Source organism: Hipposideros armiger, unplaced genomic scaffold (genome assembly GCF_001890085.2).
Source record: "Hipposideros armiger isolate ML-2016 unplaced genomic scaffold, ASM189008v1 scaffold_689, whole genome shotgun sequence".
Classification (NCBI taxonomy): domain Eukaryota; kingdom Metazoa; phylum Chordata; class Mammalia; order Chiroptera; family Hipposideridae; genus Hipposideros; species Hipposideros armiger.
Genome location: NW_017732039.1, coordinates 567,697 through 583,641, shown reverse-complemented (window position 1 = coordinate 583,641; position 15,945 = coordinate 567,697). Strand labels below are relative to the sequence as shown.

At 42.8% G+C, this 15,945-nt stretch overlaps 1 protein-coding gene across 1 annotated transcript in view; it reads right to left on the bottom strand.

Moving 5' to 3' along the window:
• Positions 1-426: 426 nt before the first annotated feature.
• SRPX2 (sushi repeat containing protein X-linked 2) overlaps positions 427-15,945 on the bottom strand; it is a 31,935-nt gene continuing 16,416 nt past the window's right edge. The window contains exons 4-11 of the mRNA XM_019626776.1: positions 9,991-10,182; positions 7,795-7,971; positions 7,366-7,492; positions 7,085-7,206; positions 5,798-5,977; positions 5,326-5,459; positions 3,096-3,217; positions 427-1,617 (exon numbers count right to left, since the gene is read on the bottom strand). Of these exons, the coding sequence (XP_019482321.1) occupies positions 1,437-1,617; positions 3,096-3,217; positions 5,326-5,459; positions 5,798-5,977; positions 7,085-7,206; positions 7,366-7,492; positions 7,795-7,971; positions 9,991-10,182 (1,235 nt within the window). The 3' untranslated portion in view covers positions 427-1,436. The remainder of the gene's footprint in view (positions 1,618-3,095; positions 3,218-5,325; positions 5,460-5,797; positions 5,978-7,084; positions 7,207-7,365; positions 7,493-7,794; positions 7,972-9,990; positions 10,183-15,945) is intronic.

Here is a 15,945-nt window from a genome sequence, read left to right as displayed (position 1 = left end):
CTTCACTTAGCTCTGCTGTAGCTTCCACCTGCTCTGTGCTCATCTCTTAGAAGTGATTATCTGATGAACTTAATACTTGAGGCTGAATCTGTCTTTTTTCCTTCTCCACTATTTAGTTTTACAGAGGCTTGCAGTGGTGCTTTCAAGGTTTTCTAAATCACGAGCAGGGAGCTCCCCTGTGGAAGGGACAGCATGGGCTACCTTTTGCTATGGAACTGGAGCCTCAGTAAGAGGAGAGTGTTGCCCATGAGCCAGCTCGAGGGGCCAGGAAAAAGCATTGTGCTCTGGCCTGATTTTCCTTCCCAAGCGCTCTCCCACTGCAGCATATTTCTAATTTTTAGATGAAGCAATGGTTACCATCACATTTGTAGCCCAGTGTCCTAACAGGGGAAATGACAAGTCCAGGAATGTTTTCTTGTGTTTTCATTTTGAAGATCTTGTTGGCTTTATTAAGCAATTCATGAATTGTACAAAATGAAAAGTTTTTATAGGCAAAAGGATGTGGCAGGGGAGTTATTACAAAAGAAAGGATTGCTTTTAGAAGGAAGGGCATGGCAGGGGTTTGATCATGCAGATTACCTTACTAGTATTGCTCAGGAAATTTCAGACTGATTGCTTTAAAATTCCACTCCTGGGAGAGGCTGAAACTGCAATTAGTTTAGTTACTAAGTTTTGGTTTGGTAACATGACTTAGCAAAAGTGACTCCATTTTGGCCTGTTTCTTTTTTTTAACAGTGGGTTTCCACATGATAAACATCAAATGATAGATGACTTCTCTGCCACCCCAAGGCCAGTGTACCTTAATACAGATGAGGCAAAGAGGACTTCCCAGAAGGGAAGTACTAGATCTCCTTAAGGAAAGTCCATGCCTGCCATTGGCCTCAGTAGGCTTCAGACCTATAATGGGTCCCCTCAGTTCTTGGTTTTAAAAGAGGTACATGTGTATTAGGATCATGACACCTCCAATGATAGTTAACCTATGAGAAAAATCCAGGTACATTTGCTGAAATGTCCTTATTGTCAGTTGTGAAGGTGCTGCCCTCTGCTGTCACCTCACGGTAGAGGAACCATTTAAAACAGCCAGTTAGTGAATGAATTTAGGATTTACTTATCTGGAAGACTTTGGAGAGCTGAGCAGAGGCCCAGGTTAGGGAAGGAAGACCTTCTGCTGCCCCAACCCACTGCCCAGGACCTGTCCTCAGTCCCTATCTAGCTTCTGATGCTCCTCCAGTGCTACCTAAAGCAGAGACATGCTTAGGGAAACTATTACAGAGCCCTAAAATGGTGCCTGAAAATGTCCCAGGATTGGAGAACCTCACCCATCTCAGAGTCCTATCCCTCGAACCGTGGGAAACCACTTCCTCCTTTGATTAGGTCCCAGTTTCAGCCAACTAGGGGAACTTTCCCCTTGACCTCAACCATGCCCTGGCTCAAGTTCACTCGCATACGTCCCTTTGCTCCCGGCGCTGGGTCAGCTCTTGGTTGCTCAGTAGGTAGTCATCAATGAATGTGAAGATTTCCTCGGGCGTGACAGGTTCCATGTAGCGTTCCCTGTCGATTCCCTGCTTGTCAATCAACACCATGTTGAAGTAGGAGCGAGTGATGTGCTGAAATTGCCTAGAGAGAGGGACCAAGGGAGGTGTGAGACCTTGTTTGGGCTCCATCCACCAGGTTCTACTACCCTCTGACCTTTCACAGCTCCACTGATAGACGAATTACTTCCCCACCCAATCCCTTATCCTCATCCCCTCCACTACCTATCTCAAGCCCCTTTGTTTTTCTCTGCTCAGACCCTAGTCTTGCTACCTGTATGTGTCTGGCTCTGCTAAGCTGTCCCTTTCTCACCCCAGATGGAGCAGCTTCATTATTACCAGGCTGTGCTTCCTTCATAGGACCCTGTAAGCAGGGCTACCATACATAGCTATGTGGGCTGCATGGAATAACTCCAGGGAGCACCAGTCACCTGCACTATGATGTGACTAGTGTTCTCTAGAGATGGGCGGGTCATAACCTGCACAACCATCCAGGGCAGCCCTGAAGTTGAAGGTGATCACTATCACCTGGTCAAGTCTTTTTTTTTTTAAGATTTGTATTGGGGAATTGGGGATGGGAACAGTGTTGGGGAATGGGGGAAGGGAACATTGCGTTTTTCCAGGACCCATTAGCTCCAAGTCAAGTTGTTGTCCTTCAGTCTTAGTTGTGGAGGGTGCAGCTGAGCTCCAAATCCAGTTGCTGCTTTTAATCTAGTTGTGGGGGGAGGGGGGACACAGCCCACCATCCCATGTGGGAATCAAAATGGCAACCTTGTGAAGAGCACACGCTCTAACCAACTGAGCCATCCGGCCGCCCATTGGCAGCTCAGCTCGGGCGCAGCTCACTGGCCTATATGGGAATCGAACTGGCTAACCTGTTGCTTAGAGCTTGTGCGCTAACCAACTGCACCACCCAGCCGCCTACCTGGTCACCTCTTCATCTGCAGTCTCCTTCCTCCCTCCGAGTGTTTCCGGGTCTCTCTCCTACCTGGTACTGAATCTTTTCAGTCCCTACTGAGACTGGGCCCTAGAGGAATACATTGTTTCTAGAACACAGAGCTGTGATGGCTTTATTGGTTCTGAGTATGTCTGGAGGCACTGGAAGGGTGATAATGGACAGATAATGAAAAAATCAAGTTCTACCACCTGTCACCTATAGTTCACTCTTCCCCCAGGGGCAGATGGGTGCGATTCAGATTTCAGTGCCTGAACATGCCTTTTGCTTCTTTGAGACAAGATGGAGGGATAAGGCCATGAGACAACAGGATCAGAGGCTTATCTGAGTCTTGTGGGTCTGTGTGTCAGCTCTGGCTGTGCTTCAGTGTCACCTGAGATGCACAGTCCCAAGGTGTTTTGGGGTGGGGCCTGGCCATCTGTATTTGAAGTCACCCAATTTGATTCTGATGTCTTGCCACTCTCTGGTCTTACCTAATGCATCTAAAGAATTCAAACACAAGGGAATGCCCCAAGAGTACTGTCACTGATTCTCCCACAACCCTCCTGTTGCCAGTGTCCTGCCTAGGGTTTCTGCCCACCCCTTTCCTGTGGTCCCCCAGCCTGGACCTGAGCTCCTCGATGATGTTGGCTGACAGTTGTTGCTCCCGGATGCGCCCCACCTCCTGAGGTGGCTGCCCCACCAGCTCAATAATGGTCACATGCCGCAGCTCTAGTCCACAGGTAGATTGCTGGGAGGGGAGAGAAGGTTTTATGGAACAGGCTCTCTCAGATTCAAACTTAATGCTCCTTAGCTGATCCTCCCTGGGACCACATTGAGGCTGTGTGGGAAAGGATAGGATTCTCCCCCAACCATCACACACCCATCATACAACCTCTTCCCTCTGTCATTCCTGAAGTACTTGCCCTAATGGCGTTTCCTTTATTCTAATGAAGTGTACAAAACTGGTTACACCATGTGAGGTTGAAAAGAGTAATGTAATTGATGAATTGCAGGAACATAATCTCTCCTTGCTTAGCTTTACATAGGTTTTAAACTTTTTGTAAATTGAGATACTAATTGACATATAACATTAATTTCAGGTGTACAACACAATGATTTGATATTTGTATATATTGTGAAATCATCACTACACTAAGTCTAGTTAATACCCATCACCATGCCTAGTTAATTTTATTTTTCTTGTGATGAGAACTATTAAGATCTACTATCTTAGCAACTTTCAAATATACGATACGGTGCCATTAACTATAGTTACCATGCTGTACTTTGCATACGTAGGATTTATTTATGTTACAACTGAAAGCTACATAGGCTCTTAATGGTTAGCTATTGTTATACGCTAATAATGGCTATTGTTTATTGAACACATATACCTAATGCTTTGCAGACATAATCTAATTTAATCCTCACAGCACCCCTAACAAGATAGGTGGTATCAATTTTACTCTGTAGAGGAAAAAGTAACTTGCCCAAATTTGCATGACAATGAAATGCTGACCCAAGATTTAAACCTAGTGCTGCCGCAACCTACCCAAGCGTGTGCTGCTTACCACTGGGCTTCATGGCCAGGGCCTTTTCTAGGTTGGTGCTCTTTTCATCACCCTTTGTTGCCTTCCTCACTCTAGGAAGGGCACCCTGGAACCCTACCCTGGCTCTTTGTCCTACCTTGTCCTTCAGGGTCACCTCTTAACCAGTCACCTGGGGTGAGGTTTTAAAGCCTCAGTGAATGCTCCACCCCTTGTCTGAGCTGCAGGCTACGCCTCTAGTCCTGACCTTCAGAGTTACTAGCCTCGCTGGCTGATTCCTGTTCTTTTCTTGCTTCCTGTTCAAACTTTGTCTGCCCTTTTTTGGGTCTCTCGGGGAGCTAGGTCATTTTTGGTCTAGATACCCAGGGCCATCTTTTTGATAAAGCTGCTTCCATCATGGGCCTCTGAATATTAACTTGGCAACTTACAAGATTCAACCTTTAGAAACCCCTTAAATTGCTGCTGCTTTTACCTGGATAGCCAAGCCTTTTGCAGTCTGTCAGAGCTGGTTCTCTTAGTCCTGTCAGCATACTCTGAGTTCTCTTCGAGAGCCTAGTCTTTTCTTTTTATAAGTCCCAATGATTATATCTATTCTATCCCATCCACCTCTACTCCCACAAGTGGCTTTGGCAAGGCATCTCATATGTTAAGGATCATCATGCAACTCCCTCATTTCACTTTGAAATAACACAATACTTTTTTTCTCTTCTGCTACTATTAGGGTTAAGAGCACAGATCCTGGAGTCAGACGTCTGGGTTCAATCCTGGCTCAGCCACTTATTAGCTAGTGATCTTGGGCAAAACTTTAACTTCTCTATGCCTCAATTTCCCCACCTTTCAAATGAGGATAGTAATAGTACCTGCCTCTTAAGGGTTGTTGTGAGAATTAAATGACATCTGTAAAGCACAGACTTATGTAGCTGTACCTGTATAACACTTACCATCTAAATGCTTGTTAGTGCAATTATCCCTTGAGAACATAAACATAATTTATTCCTAACGTTTACATTTCATTATACCTGTCTCACAAGTCTTTCTAGAGTGCTCTGCCACACTCCCTTCCCATCCTTCACCAAGCCCCCTGCAAGTCCAGAGGCTTTGCTGCCTTCTTAGCAAAAACAGCAGTTTTTTAAATGTGCTAAATTTCTCTGCAGTAAGACTGATCAAAGGTTGTCCACAAAAATTTTGAGAAAGTAGGGTTTATGCTGCAGAAAGAACAACTCTTTGATTTTAGAAGAGGTAAGGGAGAAACGGGGTGGGGTTAGGGGATATGTAAAGGAGCTAAGCCCTATTTGGGGGGGTGTCTCACCTGTAGCATAGAGATCTGCATTTTGTAATATCGGTTGGAGGGATCAGGAGCTGAGATGATGAGGAGGCGCTGTTTCTCATAGAACTGATCCAGAAGGCCAGCAGCCGAGTTGACATTGACATTAATCTTCATAGCTAGGGCAGAAGCAGATGGCCAGTGAGAGTACGGACTTCTCCTTCATCCCAGTGTGGGGAACAATATCTTGAAGAGTTCTAGTCTTTCAGGTTAACTCTTTTTGGTTGTTTCTCCCTTTCCTTGGGGAAAACCCTGAAATAATACTTGAAGATTTTAAGCCCTTTATCTTGGAGTATTCTGAGGGAGATCATTGGCCCTTAAACATACCTCAGCACCTCCTCCCTCATTCCCACATCATACAAACTGCTATTGGGCCCCTGTGCCATACCCATGATGAGGTCCTCCAAAGTAGCCCTGATCAATATGTCCACTCTCTCCATTCCCTGGTTTCACTCACGAGCACAGATGGGTGGTGATCCTGACCACTGGCGGCTGGACTGACAGACCCGGGAGGGAGTCCCTTGGCGCTCGTAACCTCCATCACAGTGGTACTCACAGGTGGCACCATAGTTGTCCCCCGCTGAGGTACAGGTGAGGTAGCCATGCTGTGGTGGTTTCAGAGTTGGGCAGCGTCTTACTGTAAGGGAGGAGTTCAAGTTAGGGGCCATGGTATCTCTTTGGGAGGAAAAAAGGCTAAGAGGGTGCCCATGCTATGTTTTCCAGATCAGGAGATCTAGGATGATCAGAATGAATGACTTCTTTGCGTTTCCAATGGCCAGGGATAGAGCTAATATGTCCCTTAAGGGATTAAATTTGAAATGTAGACAAAGGCATTCATAATATCTGGAAGTACAGGTGAGTGTGTGTGTGTGTGTGTGTATATATATATATTATTCACCAAAAGACTTTATTAATCTGCAAAATAAATAGTACTATTTTTGTTTTCAGACTTTGTGGACACCCTGCATAAGGATGACTGCCTTACAAAATTACTTTTAATTACAAAAAATAAACTGGAGGAGACTTAAATATCCATCAGTGGGAGAAGTGTTAAGAAGCAAATTTTAATATATTCTTAGAAGTAGATTATTATACTGTCATTAAAAGCATGTCTGAAAAATTTTTAAAGAACATGGGAAAATTACTTGTGTTATAATGAAAAGTAAAAAGGGTAATCTAAAATTAGATATACAGTATGATCTCAACTGTATATTTTTAAAGTATTTGTAGATAAAAAACTTGAAAAAATACCAAAAGATTAATAATTGCCTCTGGATGATGGGATAATAGATTTTTTTTCCTTTGTATATTTATTTACTTCCCAACTGTTAAAAAGTGAGTGTGAACTATTTTTATTATGAAAAAAGTGAAACAAAACGAAGAAGAAGAATCAGGCAGGCAACACCACCAATTTCAGCAGAAGCAAAAGACAATGAAGACTGATTAGATTTGATAATCAGAAGGCCAAGAAAAGAAATAGATACAGAGTATCTTGGTGAATTTTATCTAGATTTAAGGGAATGAGAAAATCTTGTTGGGGAGTCAGAGTCCCTGAAACACGTGTATGCAGATGTCATGCAGGCTTCCTGAATGACCCTGTTTAGTGAACTTGTTTTTTCCCTCTCCCAATCTAAATGAGGTGTCAGTTTCAGTCATAGAGAGGAGAGGGTTGTGGTGGGCATCTAGAGGGTCAAGGCAGAGCAGGAATAATGAGCAACGTGGAAAAGGAAGACTCCTTTCTGACCTTGTACTTTCACAATGAACTTGCAGCTGGCCCGGTTGTAGGCTCGGTCATAGGCAGTGTAACGAATCACATGCTCTCCTTCAGGAAAGTGAGAGCCAGGCTCAAGGCCCCGAAGTGTCACCCTGCATGGGACAGAGTGAAAGAGCCAATGAAGAAAGAGACCCCTAGGATCTGGGTCTGGGGCACATCATTGCTACAGCCTCAGCTTATGCAGTTCAGTGTCAGCAGCCTGAGAGCCTGGGAGAAGCTGTTGTGAGGCCTAAGGGGCATCCGTTGCTCACCTGGTGATGGTACCATCAGCAGAATCTTTCACCAAAGGTGGGTCCCAGTATACTCGAGCAGTCAGTTTCTCCGGCTCTGCCATCTTCTCACGTGAGTGGGGACAACGGATCTTGGGGGGATCTATGTCTGCCAAGATCAGAAATCAGGTGCTGGTTCGTGGGCCCCCTGCCTTCCCTGGAGGGAACCCGTAGAAGCAATACCACACCACTGGGTAGGTAAAAGATGCACCCTCTGTTCAAGATGCTCAGTGAAACTGGGGAAGGAATCCCAGCTGCAGGGGAAGTGATCACTTCATCAAGTGTGTGCCCAGAGTGCCACCCTCAGAGCATAGCAGGGATGCCTTCTGTGGTGAGAAGTCCACGTCATTTGTGAACATCATCCCAGGGTGACTCTTTGCAGCAGGACAACTGAGAGCAAGCAACATTTACCTACACAAACAGGCTCGCCTCCACTCCATCGCCCGTCTTCCATGCAGATTCTGCTGCGGTCACCTTCCAGGTGGTAGCCACTGGAACAACTGTAGTCACAGCGGGAGTCAAGAAGCACCCCATTTGTGCAGGTGTAAGTGCCGCTCGTGATGAATGGCAATGCATGGCATCTCATCTCTAAGAGAAAACCAAGTGGCAAGCTCAGTGGCCTGTGGGACTATCTGGAGGTGATGCCTGGCCATCTAGCACAGGGAGAACCATATCAGACAGCAGAAAATACAGAAAACCCTATCCAAAGCCGCCCTTAGATTTTTCTGCCTAATTGTCTCTTTTTTTCTAATTGCCTTCTTATTTTTTATATTATAAGATGCAGTAGTGCTGGGGGGAGGGTTTCTCAAAGAAGCAAATTACTTGTCCAAATACATGGACTTAAGAATCACACCTGACTTTGGATCCCAGCTCCACTTCTTACTAGCTGTCTGACTTGAGCAAGCTACCTCATTTCTCTGAATCTCAGTGTTTTTACCACTAAAATATGGCTACTTCATAGGACTGTTGTGCAGATTAAAAGAGACAATACATATAATCCTCTGGGCTCATTTAGGGCCTGAGCTGCTCTTAGTTTTCATCTCTTGTTGGCCTTGAGCAAATTCAAAGCTCTTTTTGAGTGCAATTTTGGTGTTACCACAAGCACTCTTCCCTGGAGGCTCACTTACCGGTGGAAGTAGGCTGGCCCTTCTATCCAGGATAGAGTACATGGCAGGCCAGTGCTTGGAGGGCCAGCTTTGGTGTTACTTGATTAAAGAGGAATCCATGTGCTTTAGACAGCACATGTGCCGGATGCAGAGACTGCTACCATGAGTTGATTGTGAGCCTGTGTTTGCCAACGTCTAGTGTGAGATACCTGATACTTGAAAGAAGTGGGCGAGCCATATATTCCTTTAGGTTGTCTAAGTTCTAACCCTGAATAAATTTCCATTATTGGGGCTTCAAAATGAATTCTATAAGCTATGTTCATTTTGCTTCTTGGTCAAACCAGACTAAAAGATTATTGCCTTTTATGTTTTTTAATATCCTTTATGCAAAAATGACCTCCTTGGAATCAGGTCCAAGAAAAAAGATTTGTCTTTTCAGGTGAATTTGTTTTCTTAGTATTATTTGACAGTGAAAATGATACATCCAAAGTGTTTTCCCTTTTGTCTCTTATGAGGAAGGGCAAAGCTAGATTCAGTGTTCAAATATAGTGATTAACTCACTCTAGGCACCTGGAAATATGTTTGTCTCCATTCTTTTACTGGTTTTATGTTCATGTTCATTTATAGACTTATATTATTTAATTTTGTAAGGTCAATTCAAATTCATTTTGGAAACAATGGGGTCTAAGTCCTAAAATAAATTAATTACAGGGGTGTGGTGGCTTCCTTCTTTCTGGCTATCAAGCTTTTTCTCTCCTCCACAGCATCGTCTCTGACCAACCCGATTTCTCACTGAATGCTCAGCACCCTGAGTCTGGTCACACTGCGTTCACATGCACACACTTGTGTTTCTATCCTGTTAGTCTATAAGATGCCTTGGGGTAACTAAGGAATTGACTAAGCTCCTGAAGCAACCGTTGCAGGGCCCTGCACACGTGGCATTCAGCAATGGAACAGACAAAGCTCAGATGATAAAAAAGAGTAGGTTGTAGAGCTTGAAGAAGAGATTGGGATATGGGAGCTGATGTATATTAGCATCCCCACATTCTAGTCTAAGGATTCTTCTTGACTTTCTAAAGAAAATGAAGAATAATGGATGTCTCATGGCTTCACTGCCAAGGCCTTCTAAGGCCTTAGGCCAGGAAGTATAGCAGTTTACCACAAGTGGGAAAGAATCTGAGTCCACACATCTTTGAGAGCTCCAGAGGAAGGCCTATGTCCTCATCAGGCCCCAGGCCCAAGCCTTACATGCACTGGGGCCCCTGAGCCAGAAGGGCTGGTTGCTACTTCAATGCCCATATTACTTGGGCAATAACCTCAGGGAGAGAGAATGAGCTAGAATGTTAGGATGGGGAAAGGCCCTGTTGGGTGCCTATGAAAAAACTCTCAATTTGCATTTGACAGAGAGCATAGTAACACCTCCAGGCCTATACTCTCAGTAGATGGCTGGCTAACTGGCTTCTCTTGCATATACATGTCAGCATCTGCACACACCACTTACGCCTGCAGTAGGCAGTTCCAGACCAACGGCGGCTTGGCAAGCATTGCATCGACCTTTGTCCAATCAGTCGAAAGCCCCGGTCACAGGAGATCAAACAACGAGTGCCCAGGCTGCTGTGATAATTTCCTCCCCTTGGTGAGTAGCATGTGGCTTCTCCATCCTGGATATTTAATGTGTAACACCATCGGGGGACTGTAGCAATAGAAGAAAAGTAAGCTAGAATTATAGTAATCAAGACTGTGTGGTATTGGCAAAAGGACACATAGATCAATGAGACAGAATAGATTGCCTAGAAATAGACCCATACAAATATGCGGTAACAATTTTTAACAAAGGTGAAAAAGCAAGTTAATGGAGGAAAAATAGCATTTCAAGCAAATGCTGCTGGAGCAATTGAACTTACATTGGCCAAAAAAAGAACCTCGACCTAAGCCTCACACCTTATACAAAAATTAACTCAAAGTGGATCATGAATTTAAATGTAAAAAGTAAAATTATAAAACTTTTAGGAAAAAAACAGGAGAAAATCTCTGGGATCTAGAGCTAAGAGGTCTTAGACTTGACACCAAAAGCACAATTCATAAAAGAAAAAAATAAATTGTCAAAATTAAAAACTTTTGTTCTGGCAAAAGCACTGTTAATAGATGAAAGACAAACTACCAAATGTGAGAAAATATTTGCAAACCACATATCCAACAAAGAACTAGTATGTAGAATATATAAAGAACGATCAAAACTCAACAGTAAAAATGCAAATAATCCAGTTAGCACATGGACAAAATACATGAACAGACATGTCACTGAAGAGGATATTACAGTCAGCAAATAAGCACCTGCAAAGAAGTTCAGCATCAGTAGTCACTAGAGAATGCAAATTAAAACCACAGGATACAAGTATACATCCATTAGGATGTCTAAACTTAAAGAAAAACACAGGGCCGGCCAAGTGGCTCAGTTGGTTAAGAGCGCGAACTCTGACCAACAGGGTCGCCAGTTCGATTCCCACATGGGCCAGTGAACTGCGCCAGAGCTGAGCTGCCACTGAGCTGCCAACAGGTGACAGGATGGCTCAGCTGGTGAGAGCAGTGCTCCTAACAACAAGGTTGCTGGTTTGACTCCCGCATGGGATGGTGGGCTACACCCACCCACAACTAAGATTGAATACGGCACCTGGAGCTGAGCAGCCGCAAGCTGCCGACAGGATGGCGACTGGACTAGGAGCTGAGCTAGCTGCACCCTCCGCAACTAAGACTGTAGGACAGCAACTTGGCTGTTCTCCTTCCCCAATTCCCCAACAGTGTTCCCCTCCCTCAGTTCCCCAACACTGTTGCCCTTCCCCAATTCCCCAATAAAACCTTTTAAAAAAAGAAAAGAAAAGAAGAAAAACACAATACTAAACTAAGTGTTGGTGAGGGCGGAGAGAAACTGGAGCTCTTACGGATTGCTGGGGGATGTGCAAAATGATACAGCCACTTTTGAAAATATTTTGCTAGTTTCTTATAAAAGTGAATATACACTTGCCATGCAACTTTGCAATCCCACTTTAGGTATTTACCCAAGTGAAATGAAAACCTTTGTTCATGCAAAATCCCATATACAAATGTTTAAAGCATCTCTATAATTGCCAAAGCTGGAAACAACTGAAATGTATTTCTGTGGGTGAGTGGTTAAACTGTGGTTTATCCATACAAAAGATGGAAGCACTCATACATGCAACAGTACTGACGATCTCCAATGCAGTTTGTGAAGTGAAACAATACAGACTCAAAAGGCTGCATATTGTAGGATTCTATTTACATGGCATTCTGGATAAGGCAAAAATATAGGGACGGATCAGTACTTGCCAGAGATCAGGGTAAAGGATGGGGATAGCCTTAAAGCAGCAGCCTTGGGCAAGCAAGTTCTTGAGGCGATGGACCTATTTGGTACTGTAGTAGTGGTTATCTGACTATGCATTTGCCAAAACTCATAGAACTGTATGTCAAAAAGAGTGAATTTCATGGTAGGAAAATTTTAAAGAATTTTTTTAAATAACAGAGATGGAAGCTAGAGAGAGGATGGGAATGCAATATCAAGAAGGCTGCTTAGGAGTGAAAGTCCAACCCTAGTTCAGTGCTATGCACAAAAGGTAATAGGGCCATTGAATCATAAAAGCATCATAAAGTTGCCTCATTGGCTACACAGTATAAATGACTCTTCAGTGGGTTCAGCTTTTAAAGGAATACATATAAACAGGCAGAGGGCCACCTGCCCAAGGATGCATACACAGGATGACACAGATCTCTCAGCCTGGGGCCTGGAAAGCTAAAACCCTAAATAAGCTCATTGGATTCCCAAATCCTAAGGGATGAAAAGGGGGGGGGGGCTTTGAAAAAAGCACATCAGGAGTTAAAGGAAGAAAGGAAGACTAGAGCCTCTGCTTGAAGGCAGCTGAAGAATGAAGAGAGATGACAGTGAGGAAACTATCCTTCAAGCAACAACACGCTTGTGGCTTTCAGCGTTAGTTTTGGGCCTTTGGCTGTGACACACGGCTGCCATCTGGAGACACCATCTGCAAATTACATAAAGTCTCTTAAGCACTACACTTGCAGAGCTGTTCATGATATGGTCACAACACATATCTCAAAGATTTTATATGGGAGGCTGGGACCTCAACAATCACCCCTGTCTTATTTCTCTCCTACATTCTGTCAGAGAAAATGCACATCAGATTGGAATGGATAGAACAAGCAAGCAGAGTAAAGGGAAATACAGAGCTCAGGATAAATGCCGAGACAATAAGAGAGGGTGTAGCTATTGTAAATAAGTTTGAATTTGCTGGCCCAGAGGAATCCTGGTATAAAGAAAACATGTTGGGAGGCTGAAAAAGAGCAAAAACACTATCCCAATTTTCTTTTTACCCCAGATTTATTTAGGCACAATTGACAAACAAAACTATATATTTAAGGTATACAATGTGATGTTTTAATACCGAGGGTGCCAAAAAAAAAATATATATATATATATATATATATACATATTTTGTTATTGGTATATAATGTGTATTACAATTTTAATAGTTTTTCCCTTTCTTAAAGTGTGTATACATTTTTTGGCACCCTCTGTATGTATGAATATATATTGAAATGATTGCCACAAACAAGTTAATTAACACATCCATCACCTACATAAGTTACCTTTGTAGTTAGAACACTTACAATTTACTCTTAGCAAATTTCAATTATACAGTACAGCATTATTAACTATAGTCACCATGCTGTACATTAGATCCCCAGAAGGAAGAAGAAGGCAGCCTCTGGGAACTACAGTATAGCCTGGTGAGACTGACAGCACTGATAGCATAGTGTTCTACAATATTTAAAGACAGGCTTATAAGCAGTTAGAAAGAGAAGTGCTGATCATGTGTCCTCAAGAACAAGTCATTCAAGACTGACCTCATTTCTTTCTTGGGTATGGTCACTAGACTGGTAGAGCAGAAGAAATGGTGGGCACACCATGCGGAAATAAGTGAGGCATGTGACAATGCCTTCATGCCATTGATGTGGATGAGATGCAGAAATCGAAGAGAAATGATAGTACAGTTATGAAGATTCATAACTGGTTGAACAACTGTACTCAAAGCATGCTGATGGGAAACTGAAACTAAGAATGTAGCTAAACACTGCATGGTAAAAATGTCTGGCAGGAAATGTGTTCATCATTATTGAGTAGCTATTGTGAGCCAGGCACCAGGCTTGATATTTTCCTTTTTACATCCATCATCTCCTATAGTTCTCCCAACAGCCATGTGAGGTAAGGAGGCATTTATCCCTACCTTGCAGATGAGGATATAACTTACCCAGGGTCCCTCAGCAAGTAACAGGCAGAGCTGCGATTTGAACCCAAGCTTTGTCTGACTCTAAAACCCATATTTTTTTTCTAACCACAATATCTGCCACAGCAGAATGTTAGGCTGCTATTTTGACATATACATTTACATTTTTTGAATAGGTAATATAGCCACATGGTTCAAAATCCAAAAAGCATAAAAAGCTACACAGTAAAGTCTCCCTCCATTCCCTGTTTCCATACCTACTGCCACTTAATCCACCCATAAAGGACCACTATTAATAGTTTATTTATGCATATAAAGCAAATATTGCTATAGATTCTTATTTTCCCTTCTTTTTAATACATGCAGTAGCATATTATGCCCACTATTCCCACCAATGCTTTCTTAAACAAACTTAATGCACTTCAGAGATCGTCTCATATTGCTACAAGCATGCAATTTATTTAAATGAAATAACATTTATAGAATACATAGCACAGTGACTAGCACATAATAGATGTTTGTTCAGGATCAAAGAGCTGGAAGGTGGAGGAGCTGGGACTTGAAAGCAGGCCAATGGCCTGTGCTCTGTGCAGCTATTCACCTTTCTTTTCAGAGATTATAAAGGAAATGAAGTGCTGACAACAGGGTTGAAAGGGCCTTCTCTGTGATTATCTTCAGATAACCCAGGCAGAGTTAACAGCTTGCCCAGGGATGAAGCAATTTTCAGGGAAAGCGGCAGCCAAGAGGACGAAGGACGAACTCGGAGAAGGATTTCTGACTCCAAACTAGGAGTCAGAATAAGGGAATGAAAGAAAGTTCAAGATTAATGAAAATGGCACCAAACTACACCAGTAGTTTGCTCTAAAATAATGATCTGGTTTTTACTGGTTAACTCTTCTTTTTTAAAATCTTTTAAAATAAAAACAATGGGTAATATTTTTAAAAGATGTGTATTAAAATATAGCTCACATACAATATTATATTAGTTTCAGGGGTACGCCATAGTTACTCAACATTTATATACCTAAAGAAGTGATCATCATTAAGTCCAGCAACCATTTGACACCATACCATGCTATCACAATATTATTGACCATATTAGAGAGGAATGAGAATGGCTTTAGAGTTAGACAGACCTGGATTTAAATTTCTGCTCTACCACCTCTGAGCTCTGTGACTCTCTACATTTAACTTTCCTGAGCTTAGTTTCCTGATCTGTAAAATGGGGAAAATAAATCAGTTGCATAAGGCTGTTATGAGAATCAAATGAAATTGTGTGTGTAAACTTTATCTAGCTCTGGGAATGATATTCCCTAAATCACTGTCTGGGTTTGAGCCTCTGGCGTATCCTGCTCCAAGCAACAACACACTGCTGCCGTCTGGAGCCACCATCCCCAAATTACAGAAAGTCTCTTAGGCACCACTACAGCTGTGGAGCTGGGATTATGAGGTCACAAAGATTTTTACAAGGGAGGCTGAGACTTCAGGTTGTATTTTCCTGGCCACCTCTCCCCCTCCACATTGATAACCTCATTCAATTAATTTTATGCCCTGAGACTAAGTCCCAAAGAGAGCCAGGAAACACTTGACCTCAAGGCCACAGGCTTCCATGTGACTTATATTTTTTCTAAAGGAGTTTGTACAGATTTAAAATAACAAATGAGGCAGGCTAATATGAAACATAGGATTGCTAGACCTCTTGAAAGTGCCTTCTGCATCTGTTACTTTTTCTTATCTACTTCTCCTGTTTACAGTGTCCTACAATGTGGCTTCTGCTCCCGGGATGCCAAGCAGCCAGTAAACATTTGCTGGGCATCTACTTGTACACAGCCCAGAAGGGATGTCTTATGTGGCTCCTTCTGTTAAATAGGCAACTATTTTGTTGAGAGTAATAAAAAGTAAACCAAAGAGGCCGTACATAATGACTGCCAAGTGAGTGGTCCAGAAAATAAACATTTGTTTCAGAAGAGGTACATAGTAGGTACTCAATAAATATTCATTGAATAAATGAATAAAATAATGAATTAGAAGGTCCAAGATGGCAGAATATGTAAACACTATGCCTGCAGCCTCCCAGGATCACATTAAAATTACAACTAAATTATAGAACAATCAATCTCAAGGATCATCTGAAGACTAGA